At 36.6% G+C, this 24,120-nt stretch overlaps 1 protein-coding gene across 4 annotated transcripts; it reads right to left on the bottom strand.

Annotated features, from left to right (window-relative positions):
• Nucleotides 1-5,045: 5,045 nt before the first annotated feature.
• On the bottom strand, nt 5,046-22,515 carry GABRA6 (gamma-aminobutyric acid type A receptor subunit alpha6). Of its 4 annotated transcripts, XR_005781130.1 has the most exons (11): nt 22,049-22,515; nt 21,736-21,854; nt 21,075-21,142; nt 18,907-19,127; nt 18,740-18,822; nt 18,295-18,438; nt 17,732-17,884; nt 15,734-15,993; nt 9,031-9,092; nt 7,058-7,093; nt 6,397-6,477 (listed from the first exon to the last, which is right to left on the bottom strand). XR_005781130.1 is itself a non-coding variant. In XM_040443991.1 (10 exons), exons 1-10 carry the CDS (start codon nt 22,084-22,086, stop codon nt 6,202-6,204), a joined length of 1,398 nt encoding a protein of 465 aa, XP_040299925.1. In that variant the 5' UTR covers nt 22,087-22,512; the 3' UTR covers nt 5,046-6,201. The 4 variants fall into 4 exon arrangements, 3 of the variants coding, with proteins under 3 accessions (XP_040299925.1, XP_040299936.1, XP_040299944.1); XM_040443991.1 differs by lacking the exon at nt 9,031-9,092 and having other exon boundaries at nt 5,046-6,477; nt 22,049-22,512; XM_040444002.1 differs by lacking the exons at nt 7,058-7,093; nt 9,031-9,092 and having other exon boundaries at nt 5,046-6,477; nt 22,049-22,502.
• Between the last annotated feature and the right edge of the window lie 1,605 nt (nt 22,516-24,120).

Here is a 24,120-nt window from a genome sequence, read left to right as displayed (position 1 = left end):
CATAGGCAGAGAGATGAATGTTCCTTCTAGCTCAGGTTCTGGAGAATTTAAGACAATAATTGCTTTCAATGTTTCTGGGGCAGAAAGCATTAGACGGCCAAAATCTGGGTTAAGGACATTTGTAAACCATAGAACTCTTTGAAAATGTACCCTTTGTGTTACTAACACCTCATATCACTCAGACTTTTCTTCAGCAATTTGTAGTTCTGTTTTGGTTTGGTTTTGGTGTGATAGTACACATTTTATTTTTTCATCTGCAAATATTTGTTATAAGCAACTTTATGATTACAGATTTCATAGACCTGATATGGAATATTTATAATTTTAATCTTATCAATTGTGTATCAATGCTTAATACTAGCATATAATGAGATGACGTGATGAAGGTGATGATAATGGTGATGATGATGATGTTATTAACACTCACTTATTATGGTGCCTTATATATACCCGACACTGTTCTAAGCAATTTCCATATATAAATTCATTTGATGATAACATACGGAAGTAGGTTTTTACCAGTAAGTGCTTTCTGACAACAAGTCCTTCTGCTCCTAATGGCTCTACCACCAGCTCATTATGGTTCCTGAAATCCAACCATGAAGTAGTGTTTTAGAGAGCTTAAACCGGACATCAGAATAGTTTAGGTTCCAGTCTGTGTTCATGTTTAAACTATTGTCTCTCGGTTGCAAATTTATCCTTCTATGTTTTGTAACACCGGTACTGAACTGCACAGCTTTATTTCTCCCTTTAAGATGTTTCCTACTCAGTTCTGGGAATAGGAAACCCTCTAGGGAGATGAGAAGAAAGGAGAGAAAAGGAAGAAGGGCTTCCTCATTCCATCTTAGTCTGTTTTTCTATGGCCCTCCCCTCTGGCAGGAGTACTTAGTTCTGCCTCTAGGTGCTTATGCATTCCCAGATCTAGCCTCGTGGTGACCCAGGCACTGACCTCTTTTAAAAGTTTGGGCCCAGGGGGCGCCTGGGTGGCGCAGTGGGTTAAGCGTCCGACTTCAGCCAGGTCCCAATCTCACGGTCCGTGAGTTCGAGCCCCGCATCGGGCTCTGGGCTGATGGCTCAGAGCCAGGAGCCTGTTTCCGATTCTGTGTCTCCCTCTCTCTCTGCCCCTCCCCCGTTCATGCTCTGTCTCTCTCTGTCCCAAAAATAAATAAACGTTGAAAAAAAAAATTTAAAAGTTTGGGCCCAGGCTCTTTGGAATCTTTCCAAGATGATATTCCTAGCCCTTCTTCTTTTTTCCCATAGTTTTAAGGATAACAGCTATTTCTGTATCTGAACTGCACTTGATACCAGGAGACTCTGAGGTTTATTTGATCATGTCCATGTCCTTTAACGAAGCATCGATCTCCTTTCCAATAGGAAATGACATAGTAGTAATTAATAATATGAAGTCACATCACAATTAATTAAAAATGTCACTCTTGATGATGTAATGAAGTAATCCTGAGAATCAAGTGCTTTCAATACTTAATTTTTATGGTAGTTATGATGACTACAAGAACTATGGGTGGTTGGTCTGCTTCTGACTGCATTGGAGAATCAACAGGCAGGAAAGTATAAGCTCAGGGTTTTTCCTTCTCAGTTGAAGTTATAGAGAACAAAAGACCTTTTATGGCAGTCTCAAAAGAATTTCTTATTTCTAGAAGCCATAGGGCTGGCTTCTCCTAAAAAGTCGATGCAGATTTTAATTGTGCTGATTATAGAACTATAATGTAAATCAAAATCTTACACTGGCCATGTATCTCATGAGAGAGTCAGGATATTAATTGGGAAGGAAAGTGAGGCTAAAACTTGGATGGTGACAGCTGAGTGGACTTGAGCAGGGCTGAGAATCTTAGAACTTTAAGGTTTCCTAAGACTTTCTTATAATGGAAAAAATCCACCTTCCTGGATGTGAGAAGACACTCCTGCTCTTGAATTCAGATCCTTCAGTTATTCTGTCAGATAAAAAACTGCAAATCAACCAGTTGACAGGCCGACTAAAAAAAAAAAAGTAGTAGAGGAAGGGTGTTATTGTGTCAACTACAATCATGTAACTAATTACAGATATGGGAATTATAGAAGGTATGAATATTTCCATTCCTTGCTCGCTATTACTTTCCTAAATATATATAGCTCTAGATATCTCTAAAGATCACATGGGCATTTAAACTAATTGATATTTGTATATATTAAATAGTTTCTTTTGACCTCCTTTCTCCTATCCCTTTAGTGTTCTACATAAAGGTGTTTTCATCATAGAAAGGCTTACAATGGACTCTTTGGGAAACAGATTATTCAAGTGTGACTGTGATTATATTAGATTAAATGTCATCACTCAGAAATGGATACTGTAACTGCTGCCCAGAAACGGATATGATGGCTGTGTGGATCTTGTATATCTCCTTTTTGGACAAATGTTGAGAGTATTTTGTTTGCATCAAGGATAATTGCATCTTCTGGTTGGGAGTCAGCATACATATACAGAAGTGAATGTGTGATATCAATTAACTAACAGGGTGAAGTATGTCTGTTATTAAGCATTTTTCTGTCATCTCCAAATCCAACCTTCTATACCCTATTTTATGATGCTGGGCCGGGAACTCTTTAATTTCCATTTCTTTTCTGCCCCTGACACGTTATTCTAGTAGAAGGTGCTGGAGGAAGATTAGAAAGCAGGTGGAAAGAGAAAGGAACATTCTCCTTTCTATCAATTTGTTTTGCCTTCACCTTGCAAAAACAGTTGATTAGAGTCTTCAGTGCTTTGCATTTCCAAAGCCAGTATCCCGAAGGTATCAGTTGCAGTCAAGCAGCACCTCCTCCTTGCAAGACTAATCCTAAATGTGCAAGTGTTCTTTGGCACGTGACTGAGATCCCAGCAGCACATGGGCAGACCACAGAGGTCTGAGACCCAGCCCCGAGGTGCCCCTTCTCCAATTACCTGTGATTCCAACATCGGGCATGTGGCACCCTGTCCTTGTCTGACTCCCAGCTCTGGGGTTTCCTTCTCTGAGCTGCTGAGCTACTTTCACCATCCAGGTGGTGTCTTCTCTTCACATAATGGAATCCAGCTCTAGAAGGCCTCTTGCCTAACTTTCTAGGCTCTGTGAATAGTACCATCTTTCTTTTGGTGTCTGCTCCTATAGTTACTATCTCTATGTTGCTCATTCATCAGTTTCTTCTGTATTAAATTCTCTTTATTGAAATACCTAATCTGGTTTCTGTTTTATACAGTTCTAATTTGTGTTGACTGGGATAACTCATGTCCCCATTCAGACTCAATTCCTTACCTGTTTAACTGGTGGGTGATTATAGAAGGGATTGTACAAATAATATCTAAGGTGATGTTTCCCAATTTTTTTTTTCTGGGGAATACTAGTCCTAACACTGTCTCCCTGCAAAATAATACCTATGGCTGAGGGGATTTGGGAAATGTTAAATACTGTAGCAATCTGTGAGAGAATCATAATGCACATAAACATAATAAAGGCTCTGAGAAGTCCAACAGAAAAGAAACTTATTTTACTCTGATTCAGCACATCTTCCCAAATTACTTGATTAGAAAAACTGCTTTATTTTCATTTAACATCTATCATCACTCCATGACATACACTGAGAAATAGTATTCTCTAAATCCTTAGCAATTCAGAAGTTTTACAATTTTATGGATTTTTAAGATCATTTTATTGGGGTGAAATCTGCCTCTAATATCTAATGAGTTTAATTGGTCTTACTTATCTGTTTCAGTTCTAAGCATAAACGTTGACTGAAAGTAATGTCCTTTGCAGTGAAATGTAGAATGATTGCTGAGGACGCGGCAGGAAGGATGTCAGAACACCAGAAAATTACTACAGGAAATGAAAGACGCGATGAGAGAATTTTGGAGGGGATTAAAGAACAGAGTTACACTGGGTTTGATGAGGATATGTATGGTTATGGCTATGTGAACAAGCTATGGATTCGCACTATGTGGGTGTGGCTCTCAGTTATACCATCTGAGTGCCACTGGCTTTTGAAGAAAATTAGTTATCTTCTCTGTACCTTGGTTTCTTATTTGAAATGGAAGTCTGGGGTGCCTGGGTGGCTCACTAGGTTAAATGTCCAACTCTTGATTTCAAGTCAGGTTGTGATCTCAAGATTGTGAGGTTGAGCCCTGCATCAGGCTCTGCACTGGGTGTGGAGCTTGCTTAAGATTCTTCCTTTACCTCTCCCTGTGCTCCCCACCCCCCAACTCTCTCACTTTCAAAAATAAATAAGTAAATAAATAAATAAATAAATAAATAAATAAATGGAAGATAATAGTGGTACATACTTTACTGATTTGTGAGGAAGGTTAAATGTAACATAGAGTATAAGATGATTAACCTCTGCCTAGCATTTAATGTACTTTCTAAAACAGAAACAGGCCCTATATAATTAGACTAATTTAATTTACATATAAAAGAATAGGAATGACACAAGTATAAATTGTTCAAAATGGAAGGACCTCAAAAGGGCATCTGATCCATTCTTCTTATCCTATAGCTGAGAATAGAAGGAAGTCTCCCAGAGACCAAGAGATTTGGTCACGGAGCTAGTTAATGGAGATGTTGGATGGAGTTCTCTGTCTCCCGCGGCGGCCCCCCCCCCCCCCCGTAGAGAGCTATTTCAATTAACTTGTCATTTGTTAGGCTGTAGAATTTTCCCATTTTTCTGTATTAACTCGAGTAGTAATCTCAAAATGTTTTTTTCTGCATTCATAGCTCAGGATGATATCAATGATATTTAAGCCCCAACAACAGCAATGAAGAGTTTATCAGTTTGGACAAACCACATCACATGCTTTTTCCTACTCCTAGTTCCTGTTTCTCTAAGAGTATCATTCAATATGGGAGAAACATGGCTGGACTTAGAATCAGGGAGAAGTAGGATAGCATAAAAAGAGAAATAGTCTCAATTAATTTTTTTCAGCTTTATTGAGGTATAATTGACAAAATCACAAGGTATTTAAAGTGTACAATGTGATGATTTGATATATGAATACATTATGAAATGATTCTCCCCACTGAGTGAGTCAATTAATGTATCTATCACCTCACATATTTACCTTTTTTTTTTGCTGAGAACATTCAAGTTCTACTCTCTTACCAAATTTTAATTATGTAATATAGCGCTGTACTCTAGTTGTCATATTATACACTGGATGCTCAGACCTTATTCATCTTACAACCGAAAGCATGTTGAGTGAAGCAGGAAAGACATGAAAAATCATCTCTGTGAATACAAACTTAACTCTGTTTAGAGTGAGATGACTGAGACTGCCTGTCCCATGCCTTCTACCTGTCAGAATCACTGGGGACTCTAACATCGGGTAGAGGTAACCACTTCATTTCTTCATATTTGAGAGAAAGCTCTTTTTCCCTATCTTTATTAACCAGATCCAGGGAACCATGTTTATTTTTGTTTTATTTAGTGGCATACTTAAAAAGGTAGAAAATATGAGATATAACCACAGTCAAAATATAACAAAGTTTCCTTATAGTCTCATTTTTTTCTACAATCTCATGGAATTATGATGAGCATATTATTTTTAAAGGAGCTCCTAATGAGAAAAAACACCACTGTATTGCAGCTTAATTAAAGCGATATACATATGCATACTTTATGTATTTATTGAGGTAAAATAGCACAGCAAGGTTAAAAACAAATGGCTAAGTTCAGGCTTAACTGTTAATTGTTAATACAGGCTTAACAATGTCACTGGAAACCATTTTACTAGCACAAAGGCCTTCAACATGCTGGTATTAACCTATTGATAAATATTTAGACTATTTATATTGTGTACTCTTTGACAACTAAGCCAAAATAAACATATTTTAAGGCAACCTTTGGAAGTATTAGCATTTCTTATTTTATCTTTGTGGTTAATGCTCTTCACAGTGACAATTAAAATATTGAACATTGAAAGACAAAGATTGGCAAATTCATCTTCAGGGCATCTTATTCTCATACAAATTCTTCCTCTAACATATAGAAAAGTCAGTTTTCAACAACCTTCAACTTCCAGTTTTGAGGGGTAACATTATTGCTTTTTGGCCCAAATATGCTTACTCAAAGCTATGTGTTACAGGTTTTCAATGTTCAGAAAAGCATCCATACAATTCTTAATGCTATTTTTAAAAATTAGAAAATGAGAACTTATAGAATAGAAGTTATCCTGGCTGCAAGCTATTCAACACTGCTGCTCACTTCCATTGTGTCTTTGGAAAGATAAACTACCCAGTATACAAGGTTAAATCCTGCAAATGCAACAGGGAACAGAATCCGAGAATACTGGTCTATTTTACTGGTGCCTCCAAAGGCTGCAGATAGTGGTGGGGGTGTGACAGGTGTTGACTGTAAGATAGGAGCCCTAGTGAGGACTTTGCTGGCCTCAGGGGATGGAACTATTGGCAAGGTCAGAGAGGAGATTCTTTTCTTCAGATGATACTTGGAATCAGGATGCTGTAGGGAAAAGACATAAAAGTCAGCCTAGGTAAAAGACTAGAGATTACTTAGTTATTCACTTTTTCATCACTGACAGATATTTATTGACTACTTACTATGTAAGATAAAATATTAGCAAATTGTTAATAGTATTTGATAGTGCTGCTTTTCCAAGAAAGTGTTAAGTTTAAAAAAATGTTTTGTTTCTATCTAACATCCTATAATTTAATCCATCAGAAATTGATGCCAAGCATATTCCACATCCAAGAAACTGTGTTGAGCATTAGGCTATTAGGAAGAGATGAACCGTGTTACAAAGGTTTATCTAGCCACTTGCAACTGCTGGCGATGCATAAGCCTATAGGGCAATGAGTGTGGGCAACGAGAGGGGAATTCACTTTGGAATATATGGACAATTAGTTAATATAAGAAAATATAGCGGTGTGCCTGGGTGGCTCAGTTGGTTAAGCATCCAACTTAGGCTGAGGTCATGATCTCATGGCTCGTGGGTTCGAGCCCCACATTGGGCTCTGTGCTGACAGCTCAGAGTCTTAAGCCTGCTTTGGATTCTGTATCTCCCTCTCTCTCTGCCCCTTACCTGATTGCACTCTTGTCTCTTAAAAATAAACAAACACTAAAAAAAGAAGAAAATATAGCAGTTCAGTTAGTTGATATCATTCTTCTAGCCTACATCTTTATCATCACACATTCATAAATTTGAACCAGCTGAGATGACAACAACAAAAAATATTAAGGTGCTTGTATATGTGAAAAGCCAGTGGCAAAGTATCAATACCTTTAAATTGCATGGGATGACTGTTCATTCCTTGAAATACAATTGCCTCTTAAGCCCAGAAGTTTTATATTGAGAGCTTTCTGCTTCCCATTCAGAACTTCTCCACTGGTCTCCCTCCATTCTAAGTCACCAAAAAATGATTCATTGACTGACCTCAGAATTGTTATATGTTCTTTTTTATCATTTGAAATCATGAGACAACTAACTTTTGTCTTTAAAGAGATATTTAGCATATTAATTGTTAGGTGAGAAGTCTAAGTCCAGAGGGTGGAGGTGAAAATGCCTCATCCATAGTTGCACAGCTATGGTGACTAGTAATAAACTACGCTGGTCAATTTCAATGCTTGTTTCATCATCCCCACATTTTCTTGTTTTTACTTTGAAGGATTGGGTCTAGTTCAGAGACTCTAATTCTGTTTGCTTTAGCCTCTTTTCATACTGTTAGAGACTAGGGAATCTTCCTTTGATTTGTATCTTTTCCTGTCTACATCCTGTAATAGTCACTCTCCTTGTGGCCAGGTTGTCGTTGCTGGGTCTGCCTTCGAACACTTGTTGTACATTATCTCTGCTCTTGTAAAACTGCCTTGTTTTCTCCCTGGCAGCAAAATCATCACTTTGATGCCTGGCAGGGTATGTTACTCACATGGGCAGACTCCTGTGGCTTTAGCCAGCAACCCCGCGGCAACAGGATGAGGCAGCTGCCTCCCCTGTGCTGGTTGAGCCACAGGACCAGAGTGACCTGCCGATGTGGTGACATTTGGAGTGTGAGAAACAACAATTCCAAGAAACTCTTCTTTCTATCTTCCTCTCCTGAATTTTGCTTTTGATTTGTCATGGAATTTACTGAGTATCTAAATAATAATAGACATCATTGACAGTTAAAGCCCAGTGTGCTTTTAGAGACCATGGGAAAATCTCTCTCTTCACCAAAAACGAAAATGAATCTCTATAGTCAAGTTTTATTTCTCACGCCCATGGTGAATTTCAAGGAAAGTGTATCTTTATTTGTTAGGTATTGGTGCAGAATTGAGCTAGGTATTCTGGACAGAATTAAATAAATCATAGGTCTTGGGAGTAGAAGATAATTTAAAATAGTAGAGGTTTCAGTCTGCTGACCTTAGGAAATAAGTGACACTTTCTACTAAAAAACATGTGACAAATAAGGACTACTGTGCTCAGGGTCACCAGTCAGTATGAGGATAGGACCAGAGTAGTGGTATTTTGGTCTCAGTGTATGCTGCCTGTCTTAGGAAATAAACACAGTAACTTCTTTCAAGAGCTTTCTATTGTGTATCTCAGATTCTAATTGGAATTTTCAGCCATTGAGTATGTTATTGAAATCCACATAAAAGAGCAAAATGTATTACTGTTGCATTTTCCAAAAAGAGTTATCCTCCTCAAATTTTACTCTAGTAAAATTTCCAAGGATCGTGATGGAGTAGAAAGAGGGCAAGCCTTTAAAGCAGATTCTCTTTTTAAACTCACCTTGATTTTTAATGGCATGCATTGCCTGTGTTCATTTCTTTTTTAAGGAGAAACAGGGTAGACATAAAAAAAAATTCATTGAGACAAAAAAGTGATTATAAAACATAATCTGCCATAAAAATATAAAGCATTGTGTTATCTTCCCCTCTTTAGAGCTGTGGGGCAAAAAGGTATTTGTCAATCTTTTGGCATTGTCACACATAACTTAATAAGAATTACCAAATGACTTTTGTCCAGCGTTAAGCAACATCACTCAAGACCAAACACCATGAAAAAATTAATGACATTACCTTGGAATTAAAGATTTGCCATTTCCTCATCTATTTCTCCAAACAATCTCTATGGAGGCTTGCTGAAGAGTTAAGACAGGAGAGTCAAAGAGCCCTGGATTGCAATTCCACATATACTACTTACCTACTAAATGAAGTTTCCATCTTTAAAGTTAGGAATTAAGTTTTTTCTTTTTGTTAAGAATTTGAGGAAGAAAATGTAAGATATATTTATCTAATAGATTTATAGATAGATGGATAGATATTATATATATATATATATATATATATATATATATATGAGAGAATACTTTTTTGCCTTAAAGTTATTATCATGTTCTTACATTCTTCCTTCTAAACATTATTGTGCCTTATCTCCTTTCCTGACGTGAAATCCACTTATTGGTAGAGGGCATATATTCTTCATTTAAAAAAAATTGTTTTAATATTTATTTATTTTTGAGAGAGAGAGAGAGAGAGAGACAGATTGCAAACAGGGAAGGGGCAGAGAGAGAGGGAGACACAGAATCTGAAGCAGGCTCCAGGCTCTGAGCTGTCAGCACAGAGCACATGTGGGGCTTGAACTCATGAGCCACGATATCATGATCTGAGCCTAAGTGAGATGCTTAACTGACGAACCACCCAGGCACCTCACAGGGCATATTATTCTTAAGTATGAGTGTGCCACAGTGCCTAGCCAGTGCATAGAACAGAATATATTCTTAATAAACATATGCTGATTCAACAAATGAATGAAAATCTAAAAATTTCCAGAATTTCTTAGTCAGGCAAAGAGGAGAAAACAAAAAGTTTTATGATTGTTTTACATTATATTTTAGTATGTTGTTTCATATTATACTGTAAGTACCATATCTAAATGCTTACCAGTAACAAGCACTGCACAGCATTTTGCATGCATTATTTTGCTTATTCCTAGAAAAAATCTATAAGGTAATAGTATTATTTTCATTTTAAAGATGAACAAATGAAGGCTTAAGCAGGAAGTTCACACAATTACTGGCAGTGCCTGTGATGCTACCAATCACACTCTTAATCATTTTTGTGGTTTCTTCCCATCAGCTTTAAGGTTCAGGGCATGGCTTCCCAACCACTGAATTATTGACCTTTTGTGTAGCATACTTCTTTGTTGTGTCCTGTACATCATGAGACGTTGAGCAGCATCCCTGCGCTCTACTCACAAGATACCTGCAGCAACCCACTCCCCAGTGTTGTGACAACCAAAAATATCTCCAGATATTGCCAAATATTCTCTGGGGAGAAAAGCCTTACCGCTGAGTATCACTGATTTAGAGTCACAGCTATCTCACTACCCAGCAGTGATTGGGGGTATTTCTAGCAGCAGTAAATACGATATGCTCAAGGAAATGCAAGAGGCCTGGCTAACCCACATGCTGGACAATCAGTTCCTGCATAATTGGGAATTGGCAATACAGAAAACTGGACTACGATTTAGAAGAATCACATTGAATTTCTGAAATGAAAAGAAAGCCAATTTTGCAAGCCATTCAAGATACAGGTTTGCATCAGACCCCGCCTGCTCTATTGTAAGCCCAGCAGCTTCAGCTGATGGTAAAATAGGTTTTTGTCAGAGTCCAGATGAGGGCTCAGCTTGGGGCTGTCACTGTTTTGAGTGGAACACCTGTGGTTTTGAATTTTTCCAGCGCTCCCCTGCTGCTGAATGCCATCCTGCTCTGGGTATTTATAGAGTACTGCTTTGTTTTAAGTAATGCCACATTGCAAAGGTACTTGGAGTCAAAGTGGACTTTATGACAATCAGTTATTTGATGTAAGGATAAGACATTTGGAAAGTGGTTAAGGCAATTGTGATATGACGTTCAGTGAATCTAATATGTTATAGAGGAGGGGGCAATGGGTTACCTCACAAGAGAGAGATTCTAACCAGGGCTGCATTACTCAAGGAACAAACAAAGCATCTGTTTTTAGAACCAGCAAACAGGGCAACAAATATAAGAGAGAATATTTTTGAGGGTGAGAGAGAGAGAGAGAGAGAGAGAGAGATGACACGTGCCAGAGGAGCAAAGGGAGACGGAGGGAAAGAATCTTAAGCAGGCTCCACACTCAGCACAGAGCCTGATGCGGGGATCAACCCCAAGAACTGTGAGATCATGACCTGCTCCGAAATCAAGAGTCAGATGCTTAACCGACTGAGCTACCCGGGCACTCCAAGAGAAAACATTTTTGAAAACATTTAGTACTTGATATTTTTTTAAAAAACCACTATTATATTAATTACTATGAAAGAAATAAAAATTCCATCAAATTTTCTTGCATCTACGTAATAGCTGGTAGAATTGGGACAGAGACTATTCCAGAATTTCTATAAAGAAGCAGCTTATTGGCAGCAATCTGGTGGGTTAGTGGTGTGGGGCACATGTCTAAAAACCATATTGGAATGCTTAGAGGGTAGAGAAGGAAATACTGGATGGGGATTTGATAGAGGGTATGGGGAAAGAACTAACCACCTACATCCCTCATCTAATCCACACTACCCTCTCTATAATTTATGCAATAGCACAACCATGGTGAAGGGACTCAGAGTCTCTCATTAACTTACTTTAACCCTTAGTTCTACAGAGTAATGATAGTATTCAAAGAAATCTTGGCAATATTTGGAATGCAGGAGGTAAATCTTTCATTATATGCTTTGTATCTCTTTACATAGGTGGAGGGAAACATAATAATGGCTGAGCAGATCATCCCACCCTTGAAAGGGATTATAAAAAGGACATAATATGTCTTATTTTCCTCTCTATGCCCAAGTTTCTAGCAATTGACTTAGTGTTTCTAGAACAGGACCAGGTTCATCCTTCTATCTCAGCTTAGGCATCACTTCTTTCAGAATCATGACCCCTCCAGTCGAGTTAGGTATTCTCACATGGCTCTTCCTTAGCCACTATACATCTCTAACCAAAACCTTTATCACAATGTTTTGTCATGGCTTATTGGTTTGTCTTTCTTCCTGTTGAACAAGAAGCTTGTGAGGGAAGAGGCCCTATTGATGTCAATCACTAAATGTATCCCCGGCATTCTACAAAGGATATGGAACATAAAAACATTTAACAAGTACTTATGGTATGAATAGTTCAATGAATACATAGGTATTCAATAAATGGGTTCCAGATGAAAAGAAAAAAAAATAAATGAATAAACAGCATAATCAGTATAAATATAATTATTGTCCTGGCTAATGAAATTTTGGGCAATTTTGTTTGTAGATAATTTACCAAGAATATCACACCTCCTGTGAAGAAGAAAAGCTACACTGGATGTGTCAATAGGTGGGGGAATTCATTCTTAGGAACATAGGAATGAGGGCTTAGACCTTTAAAATAACAAGGAAACTAGAAAAAAATCCAGAAATTGATTGAGGTCCAAACTTGGTCTTACACACAAAATAAATATACCCTAGTCACATAATAATTAATGAAACATGAAGATAAGAATAACTCTCTAATCCCAAGAGAGCATGCCAGATAAAAATAATAAGGAAGATACCTTATAAGCAAGAAAGAAAGAAGCTGTGGACAGTTTCTTCTCAAAATCTAAGAAGAAAGAAAGAAAGAAAGAAAGAAAGAAAGAAAGAAAGAAAGAAAAGAAACAAAGAAGGAAGGAAGAAATGAAGAAAGAAAAGAAGAAGGAAAGAAAACCCAGTATCTACTTCCAAATGCCTTAAAACCAGGAGGATCATTTGTCTACAGAACACTGCTGAGGATTTAGTTTTAGATGTCTCTTTGGGTTTGAGTACTACATTTAAAACTCCTGAATTTCTTTGCCATTATTATATTACATTTCAAGGTCAAAATCAAAGTGATAAACTTTCTCCCATATTCATTCTAAGTAGTTTCTTGTGAAAAGCAATGAGGACATTAAAATATAAACTTAGAATCACATGAAATATCTAAGCACGTAATTTTACTTCAACCTCACCACATTGGTTTGCTATTTTAATGTTCAAATTACTCAAGTAATGTTATTTTGATTACAACTGAATAGCCATTTTTAAATGTCATGGTATTTGAAAGAAAAAATGACCTGGCAATCATAATATACCATTGTGTTGTATAAACTGCAAATGTGTAATTTATGTTTGTTCCTCTGCATTATATAAGGCAAATTGCCAAAGTTTGACATGAATAAATAAAATGTAAATGTTCTATGTAATCATCTATATTTATTTTTGATACCTACAAGGTTTGCATTGTTAGGTTTGCTTATTTTGGTTTTTATTTTTATTTTTATGATTTGACCAGCCTTTTAGAAACAAAATGCAGCTTTCCATTGCCTTAAAATATTTTAAGTGAAACCAGGTTAAGAAATAAATTTTTTCATAAGAAAAAAGTCAACTTGCAGTCAACTTTGAGATGATTTAAAATGCATTTTTTATCTAGCTTCCCAAAGGACCTGCTCATTATAGGTTACTATTTTAGAATCATAGAAGATAGCTTATGTGAAAACCTGAGATCTTAAGTTCCATCTTATTAATAAATTATACCTTTAAAATAATAGACATAGGGAATGCTAACTCTATACTTTCTCCAAGGATTTGAAGTCATTTTCCTCTCAGTAATCCATATTCCAAAAGAATTGAATAAGGAAGTTGGTCTTTCTTTTTATCTCAATATCAGATCAAAGAACATATTTAAAATCATTCGAGTTATTTTTTTATCTTGTCTTTCATGAATTTCTCTTTTGATTTTAATTGCATTTCTCAAAGAAAACTGTTAAACTGAATTCTGATAAATACCAATTCTTCTTTCTCTATAGACACATGTTAAGATAATGTATGGCCATTGGGACATATATTGATTATATGTCTATATATATACAGACAGTTTATAACATAATCACTTATTTTTACCAACAAAATAATTCTCAAAAATATTTTCTGAAAAAAAAATATTTTCAAGTGTTTTGGACTGAGTCTTCAGAGTAGCATCTTTTTTGATATAAAATTGATATTTTTGTGGCCTTTCAAAACATTTATATAGGGGTGCCTGGGTGTCTCAGTCGGTTGAGCGTCCAACTTCGGCTCAGGTCATGATCTCGCGGTCCCTGAGTTCAAGCCCCGTGTCGGGCTCTGGGCTGATGGCTCAGAGCCTGGAGCCTGCTTCCGATTCTGTGTCTCCCTCTCTCTCTGACCCTCCCCCGTTCATGCTCTGTCTCTCTCTGTCTCAAAAATAAATAAATGTTAAAAAAAATTAAAAAAAAAAACCAAAAACATTTATATAAAGAAAACAACATTAGGTCATAGGAAGAATTTTGGGAATGGCCTAGCATTCTGAAAATATTTTATATTGCAGTATGCATTCCTTTATATTTCAACCTTTGAGAAATTATTGGGGAGGGGATGGCTTCTGCCTCTGGTGGATATCAGGACTTATGGAATCAATTTCTAGTTTTCCTACCAACTAGTAACTAACATTTCCCCCCCTCTGAGACACTGTTTTTGATTTGTAAGCAGAGGTAGTTAGTCTGGATCACTGGTAAAAAGAATGGTAAACTTTTTTTTTAATGAGAGCTAATTTAAGAAAAAAAATCTTTAAATTATATCTTATTTTATCTTATCTTTGGAGAAAATAGATTCCAAGAAATACACCAAGAAACTTGTTTCTTAGTATATCAAACCAGATGTTTCAATAGGAAAGTATCATCTTTTTACCCAAATACATGCCTGAGTATTTCAGAAGTCAACACACATAGTAATTTTTGTCATTAAAGTTAACCAAGGATTACCTAGACTTCATGTGGTTCCGTGATTTGGAAATGTTCACAATAATTGGTTATAAAGACATTTTTAGTTCAAAGTGTTTGCAGTACTTGATGTTACAGAGCAAAATTTTCTTGTTTTAAGAACTACTATTTGGAATTTGCATTGACATAAAAACTTGCATTTGTCAATAAGTTCTAAAATCCATTAAAAAAAGTGTGTGCAGTTGAACTGTTGTGAGAATTTACTCAGATGTGAAATTGAAATTTGGGGACACATTCATGACCCTTGAATTATTAATGCTATCATTTATTTCTTTTTCAAAAAACCTTTGAGGACCAGAGCTGAGCAACAGAAAATCTAAACTGAATTTTATAGGTATTTATCACTTATTATTAAGTCTTTGAATAAGAACAGGTTGGGATATATGCATTTAATATACAAATATGAACATGAGAATGTTTTCACGTAAATCAAAAACTTTGCTTATGACTCAGCATTCACAGAACCTACTATTCACATCTTGCCTTCATGAAATAAAGCAGCAAATAGACAATTTCTAACAAAAATTGTCTATTCTATAGGAGTCCCTGTTTATTTCCCTAAGACTCTGAAGCTTCATTAGGAACTTTTTCTTTTTCACTTTATTCTCCCTAGTTGGTAGAAGTAAACCTGTTCAAAGGAAACATCTAAAGGCTGAGAAGAATTTTCTCATCTCCTCTGAGAGCACGGAATCTGCTAGTACCAGTGAGGATGATAAAAGAAGAATGCCAAAAGTTTAGAGCAAAGATAAATGAAGGATTGCTGCTTCAGGTTTCTTTTCTTCTATGAAGTTGGAAAAGAAGTTGGCCTTAGAACCAGAATTATGTAACTTGTGCTCAACTAATAGTATTTTTGGACTACTGAGTTGTTTGTGATCACCATTTGGCTGCCTTTTCCTAACTGGTAGGTAACATTAGAAAAGTAAACAATTACCAAAACAATCTCAGCTTCCAAGGGTTCAGTCGCTTTTGATATTGTCACTGGGGGTGAGGCTGCAATCTGTGCCCTCCTTTTGGCCTTCTGTGTCTGAAGATTGGTAAAATAGTTGACAGCCGCAAATTCAATAAGAGCAGAGAAGACGAAAGCAAAGCAAACAGCTATGAACCAGTCCATGGCAGTTGCATACGACACTTTTGGCAAGGAGTGCCGGGCACTGATGCTTAGTGTGGTCATGGTTAAAACAGTGGTGATCCCTAAAATGAAAAAGAATGAGAAATGCAGCATTAGCATTTAGAATCTGATAATAACATCAAATGACAATGTGTCAGTGGATTAAATGTTCTGCAAATGTAATTTTTGTTATTGTTGTTTTTTTTAATGTTTATTTATTTTTGATAGAGAGCACAGGCAGGGGAGGGGCAGAGAGAGAGAGAAAGAAACACAGAATCTGAACCAGGCTACAGGCTCTGAGCTGTCAGCACTGAGCCCAACGTGGGGCTCAAACCCACAAACAGTGAGATCATGACCTGACCCAAAGTCGGACGCTTAACTGACTGAGCCACCCAGGCGCCCATGTTATTTTTGTTTTTTAATTGTTGACAATTACTGTCATAGGTATTAAAATTTTTGTATCCTTCAGTACCCAGTGCAGTGGCATGTACACTGGAGTTGATCAAAAAATATTTTTTAATTTGATTTAGTTTAACTATTGTAAAGCTTAACTCGCAAATAATTCTAGTTGTTTACTTCTTAAGAAAACTCACAGCAAGTAATTATCATGTAAGTACTAAAACCTTGAACTCCTGATCTATCTGAATAGATGATAATATCTATTATCATATTTAAGAAATCTATCTGGTATGAATAGTAAACATACATTAAGTCCCTCATTTTTTAAAATTTCTAGCTTGATTTTAAGATAAAATATTTACTCATGAGAAAATAATTTCATCACTGAGTTGTCAACAGTTTCATGTCTTGTATTATACTTGGGGAATTTATGTAATTTCAAGATGGTCAACATCATTGTATAGATATTCTTTTATAATTTGCAGAAGGAGGTCTATTTTAAAATATACTAAATTAAAAAGTCAAAATTCATGTGAGATTTCAGTTCAACTCAGGTCTTACCTATGAACTTCTAAATTATAATCATGAAAACTCGGAAAAAAATGGGATTTTGTTGTTGATGATATTTTCGCTTACAGCTCTTTCTCTTATTACATTTTGTTCCATCAAAACTAATAGTGATTCTATATATCATAAATGGAGCTCATTATTTATGTTGAACCATGGGAAATTGGTTATATTTAACTATTTTCAGATCTTGAAAAATGGCAACGTTTTACAATTCAATCTAATAAAAGCAAGATTTAATTTATATATTAGATATAATTTATATATCAGGGTTCAATATCTTAGCCTTTGTTTTCATGGGTTTACATGTCAGTTGTTACTTTTCTGCTTTTCCTTAGTTATGAAATAGCAAATTAAGATTTTATTTTATTTTTTTAATGCTCATTTATTTATTTTTTAGAGCAAGAGGGTGAGAGAGCACAGGGGAGGAGGGGAGAGAGGGTCAGCTGTCAGCACTGAGCCCCACGCAGGGCTCAAACTCATGAACCAGGAGATCGTGACCTGATTCCAAATCAAGAGTTGGGTGCTTAATTGACTGAGCCACCCAAGCATCCTGAGACTTTAAAAAAGAAAAAAAAAAAAAAAAACTAAAACGAAACAAAAAAGCCTCCTTAATAGGGCACATGAAAGTCACAGGAATCCAGCCAGAATTCTTGCTAAGACAAATTTTTTGTAGATTCACCACACAGCTTAGGATAATATAAGGGTCATTTTATGTAATACATATGCCTGAATAAGATAGGAGTCTATTTCCTTTGTGGATTGAAAAAGTGCACTAGTGTGAATATTCCCCTAAAATACACAAGCAATAATTGCTGGAGGATGGGTGAAGTATAGCCAAAGAATGAAGCATACCAAAGACAGTTCTGGCTGGGACAGACTCCTTATTAATCCAGAAAGACACTTGAGAAAGAATGACTGTCATAATGCAAGGAGTGTATATCTGTATCATGAAGTAGCCCATCTTCCTTTGCAAGTGGAAATAAACTGTCATTATTACGTATTCACCTGTTGGAAGACACATATATCAGAATTATTGCTCTTGACAGTATGCAAAAAGAATGCAGCTGGAAATAAATCTTGCAGATCTTTAAATTAACATGGGCTAGAAGAAAACAAGCAAAGGCATATTTCAATGTATGACAAAGATACTTAATCAGTGAATGATAGATACATCAGCTCACTGTTTTTGGTGGTGTTCTTTGTGTCATATACATAGAAAACTACTCATCCCAAGGTTACACAAATCCTTATACGCACATGGTTGCAAAACCAATTTTAAAGAAAGCTACTCATCACTTCAAAACAGCAAGCGTAGCTGAGGATGGCTAATGCAAAGAAGAAAGAAATATATACTTTGAAAATGTGCATTGGGGTCACCTTGTTGGGTTGCATTCATGAGTTGGTCTAATTCTTACCTGTGTTAGATTTAATTGTCTCACTAGATACTGTTTGTCCAATCAGATCATACTGGAGGAGGCTTGAAGATTCTTCTGGGACTTCGACTGAGTAAAGTGGTCCTTTTTTCCATGTATATATGATTTCACTTTTGGGGTAAGCATCTGAATTTTTTAAACAAACAGCAGTGAATATGACTAGTTGTGTTTTTCCTTTTTAGAGCAAATCTTGTCCATATAAAAAGGAAAATACAAACATAAATTTTCTTTAACGGTATTCTTTACTCTGTGTGACTAAAACCTCTATTTATAACATTGACAGACATGATTAAGTGAGTATATTCCTGGAATCTCACTGAGAGTATCATAGTAATATTTCTCTTTTGCTTCCCAGTCTCTGATTATAATCAAATAATTGTATATTTTGAATGCATTATTTGGCTTTCAGAAGTCTTTTGTAACTTACAACTCCCAAACTTGAGTGGACAAGCATGCCCATCCATAGGAAAGTTAACCAGCCTCATAGGACAGTCAGCATTGATGGTAAGCCTAGGGACATTGAAATAAATGGTTCCGAGTTAGTATGATGGACAAATCATTTGGGTAGAGGAAGCTGAATTGGGAAAACCTCACCTCATAGTGTATAAAATAGTTCCATTCTGCATTATTCTGAAGAGTTTATTAGGGGTTGTCATATTGTGAGCAATTGATTTTTTGCCATTCCTGAAAAAAGTGTCAGGTGTCCATATTTTACTGACCATTAAGTTATTCAAACTCAAAATCTCAGTTGGCCCCCCAAACTTCAACCTCTCATCAGTCCAAGTCTGGCGGAAGAAAACATCCATTGTATATTCCTAAGAAAAAAAATAAGATATTCATGCAAACTGGGGAGATAGTTTATTAAGATTAGTTGATTCACTAGCTTATATACCCAATTCTAAAATTTAAGAAATAAAACAACTTTTTTATGACAATAGTCTATCAGAAAAACTATGATTTCAGTAAATTATTATTTTTCTCAAACGCAAAGTTTGAAACATTATTATAAAAGATAGTATTGTGTCGTGCAAACCTCCCTCCTTCACCTTTACCCTCTTCCACATTCTTCCTCCTTTCTATTAGTCATCCACCTCTCCATCTATTGGCCTATCAATTTTGCCTTCATTAGCTTAGAAGAAAAATATGAAAAGATTTACAGTCTAGGTTTTGTGTTGGCCATCCCACCATCAGTTAGTCTAACCATTCCCCTCAATGTCTTGTCCACCTTCAAAGGTGTCTCCAAGAACCCTGGTACCATGAAATCAACTTCCAAGGATAGACAAACTTTGCTTGATAAGTGTACTCTGGCTGCACATCATAATTATTTTATATTGTTCTCAGAGAACATAAAAGCAAATGTTACCACAATTACTCAGAGGATCATTTAAGTATGCATAATTAGAACTTTGAGTTTTAATTTGTGGCTTTTATGAAATAACATTAGAAATCTTAAGAATTATGGTGAGGGCATTGCAAAAGTCAATAATAAATAACAGCTTGTAAGTATATCAAAATATTGCCAATAATTGCTTTGACTACTTTATAAGTTCCTTTATGAGACCTATTATTACAAGTGGTGATTAGATTTTCAAAGTATAATTTGACACATAATATATCCATATAATAATGGTCTAGGGTATAACCAATCTCCACTGTATAAATATACTTTAAAAATGAGACACATACATAAAATGAAGTTCCAAGTGTTCCCCAGACTTCAATAATATAATATAATATGGTTGTGATTATTTATTCTGGAGGTGAGTCAGTAGTCAATGAAAAATATGATAGTAAAATAATTGAGGATTCAGGATAATTCTGACTCCCCCTTCTTTCAAGACCTAATACATTTATCTCTTAAATAAAGTCCTCCTCCTTCTCCTTCACTTCCCTGTTTTCTTTCTTACTTTTGTCCCTCCCTCTCCCTTTCCCTTCCTCTTGTACTGCTTCCTTTCTTTTCTTCCCTTCTTGCTTTTTTCTTTTCTTGACAACTCAAAAAAGCAGAAGATAAAAAGTCTCCAGTAACTACTTATCCACAGTTACATTTTCCTAATTAAATGAGGCAACTATATAAAGATTTATTTTTACTTCAATTTTAGTATTTATATTTTACTTTTAGGGGGAGATAGTACCTGAGAACTATGAAAAAATACCATGATACACTTTGTTCTAGAAGACTAGTTCAGATTTTCATTGCCACTTACTATAAATACTCTCTTACGAATCCTACAGCCATCTGTACCTGGAACAGAGTTCCCAGAACACCTACTGGTCCATTCGTAACACAAAAGGTACAACATACTAGCCTTTCCAAATGATGCTCTCTACTGTTTAGTAAAATATACTGAGAAGGATGTGCCACAGAAAATAGCTATATTTTAAGTTTCATAGATATTCTCAATATACTCTTATATGGCGTATCATCTTTGTTGGTTTTTCTTTTTGCTACTCTAAAAATTTACCAGGACTTCATAAAGATGGGGAAAATCTTACCTTTGTAGAAAAAAATCAGTGCATGATATGTGGCCAGAAGAGAGGACTTTAAAAAGTCCCTTAGGTTAAAGCATTCAAGCAAAGTAGTGAAATGTGAGGGAGATTAAGCCAGGAATCTGCTCTAATGGCCATGCCCTCCAAGCATGAGCACACATATTGTATTAGGACTCTGGAACCAAGCTTGGTAACAATGCCCAATACTGTTAGTTCTGGGACTCTGCCCTCCCTTCACCAAATAAAACTACCCTCCTCACTCAGAAGTCACTCACCATCTCCACATCTGACACGGGCCCAAAACTGGTCACATAAATGTCTGTTTTGACTTCAGTGACAGCACCTGAAATTAGCCCAGAAGAATGGGGGCAATTACCACCAGTGATGTTAAAGAGACTGAAATTAATGACCTTATCACAAAGTCCCTTCTCATGGTCAGAATCTGCAACCTATCCTAAAGCAATCTCAGTAGCAGGAACCCTTGGGTTTTTCAACTCTGAAAACTCATACCAATTGTGTTATTTTGAAATTTTTCTGGTCAATTTGGGGGAATTTAAGGAATGCAAAAGAACTAAGTTAATACTCTAATAATAAAAACTATAACAATAACACATCTTGATAGCTTTAATGGGACAAATGTTAAGAAAAGTGCTTTACATGGAGAATCTCACTCTATACTCACGTAACTCTATGAAGCAAGCACTGTTCATACACCCACACTACAGCTGAGGAAGCTGAGGCTTAGAGGGTTCAAATAATGTTCATAAAAGGTCACGAACAGAGGAAGGGGCAGAGACCCGATGGGAACACATGGCCTTTCCCAGTACCCCTGCACCTTACCACTCTGCCATCCTTCTGAAGCCTCTGGGTCTTAGAACAGCAGGAAGGGAGAAGGAGAGAACACATGTTTGGTCTAGTAGAGATACTGTTTCTCACCTCCAAATCCCGGCCTCAGACGATTGTCATAGCCTTCAAGCAAGTTGTCTAGGATCCGACTGATGTTTTCTGAGTAGAAGTTGCCTTCATCTTCAAGTTTCCCTAGGGTATTTTCTACCCTGTGAGTAGACAGTCAATGATCCTCACTCCCAGCCTCAGAGAAAATAGGCTGTCCAATCCACCCTCATATACTCCACCACAAATACATGCCATACCACCCAGGCTTCTTCCATGATTTGGTACAGAAGTCACCCAGTGGGTGTGCGCTTTCACTTTCCTTAGCACTGAAGGGAAAAAACAAAATCTTACTCACCATAGAATAATGTACAGCCAGGGCAGAGGCGACGCCATCCTGCAGAGCACTGCAATGCCCCAGTTCACCCTCCTCCTGGCTTCTCCTCCCTCCTAACAAGCACCCCTTTGCCAATCAACTAGAGTAATATTCCAGACCCCTCATATCTCTTCTCCCTGTTTGTGTCCAGCCAGTAATCCGTAGATGAAGAGGTTACCAGAAAAACTTTGAAGGTCTCCCTTGCTCTCTTGTTCTCGTTTTTGCCTTTTCATGTGGAACAAGGTGGCTTATGGTCTTAGACTACATCCTGATGGACATTCAGCCTCTTCTGGTGGACTCAGGAAACAAGAGTCTGAAAGGACACTGTATGGTCGGAGAGCAGTGACAATAATTGAATAAGGCATTAGGGGAGATTAGAAGGAAGAAATCCACTGCTAGTTTTGGCATGGAATTAGCAGGTCCCTGTGAGAAAATCTGGAAAGCTGTGGCATCTTGCTGATTGAGATTATGTTCCAATGGCTCAGCATTTTATTATTTCTGTGGTTCACAGAAGGATTCCTACACAGCTCTTACTGCTTATAAAATCTAACAATATTGAGATCCTTTTGGGTTATCTTTCTGATTTCATCAGCTTTATGGCATCAGATGCACCTTTCCTCCACATTTAAAATTACCCATCATTATTCATTGAAAAGCACTTACAATACACTAGAACAACTCCTCGTCGTCTGGCTGTTGGTTTAATTTTTTTTCTGTTTTTTTTTGTTTGTTTGGTTGGTTTGTTTGGTTTGGTTTGGTTTGTTTGTTTGTTTGTTTGTGTTTATGTATTTTGCTTATCCTTCCTGTCAAAGATATGTCATCTCAAGCTAAGATATAAATAGGTCCTACCACTATCTTTAAAAACCCGGCCAATTTCATGGATGCTGCCTATAAGAGACAAGGTCTGGAAATAGCTGATTAAGGTTCCCCATGTACAAATACTGTAAGAATAAAGCATCCATGGACATGGTTAATGCTGATGTTGTGGGCACTATTTTAATAGGCTTGCCACAGGTGAACAGAGAAATGTTTGAACTGAAAAAATAGCATTCTTTACCTAGTCTGGTAGATGGAAGTTGGAGGAAAGGAAGTCACTTTAAACGTTAAAATTTTAAGCATTGTGAATCCCCCCTCTCATATATGTGTATATATATATACTGTGTATATATATATATATATATACACATACATATATATATATTTTTTTAAATAGTAATTCAGGAACACAAGAAATAGAAACAAGTGTCTCACATCACCATCTTCCTGCCAGATCTACACGGCATTCACCCACTTCACAGTCTGTAGCTTCAGAATCTAAATTCCAAAAAGGTGACCGTTCCTATTGCAGACACATAGCTAAGTCTTAAGAGTCATTTCTAAAGACATGACATAAATTATTTGTGGAACATTTCAATAAATTAGCTGTGACTAAGAAGAAACAATAGAAAAAAGGAAGGACTGCAAGATTTCTGTGAAGTAGTTTTTTTAAGATTACTGAATCTCACAGTTGTGTGGAATTTTCTGGTTATTCATCACCCCCCCCCCCGACACCCTCCAGTATTCCTGGCAAGTGGTATCCAGCATCTGTTTTCTCACATTGTCTTACTTGTGCTGAGCTGAAACCTGCCCCTAGTCCTAGCTCTCACATTTGAAACCATACACAATGATTTGCTAGGGAAAGACCACATGGCAGCCATTTAAACAAAGCTATGTATCATGTCCTCTCAAATTTAAGCTCCTAAACACTCCTAAAATCTTCTCTTTTTCATTACAGGACCTGGTTTCCATACCTCTTCTTCTTTTCACTCTAAACTTCTCCAGATGATGACTACAACACATTTTCTTTATATATATATATATATATATATATATATATATATATATATATATATAATTTATTGTCAGTTGGCTTACATACAATCCCCAGTGCTCATCCCAACAAGTGCCCTCCTCAATGTCCATCACCCATTTTCCCCTCTCCCCCACCCCCATCAACCCTCAGTCTGTCCTCTGTATTTAAGAGTCTCTTATGCTTTGCCTCCCTCCCTCTCTGT

Source organism: Herpailurus yagouaroundi, unplaced genomic scaffold, assembly GCF_014898765.1.
Source record: "Herpailurus yagouaroundi ecotype Mexico unplaced genomic scaffold, PumYag 29, whole genome shotgun sequence".
In the NCBI taxonomy this organism is placed as follows: Eukaryota; Metazoa; Chordata; class Mammalia; order Carnivora; family Felidae; genus Herpailurus; species Herpailurus yagouaroundi.
Note: the sequence above shows the minus strand (reverse complement) of the source record. Positions and strands in the feature narration are given on the sequence as shown.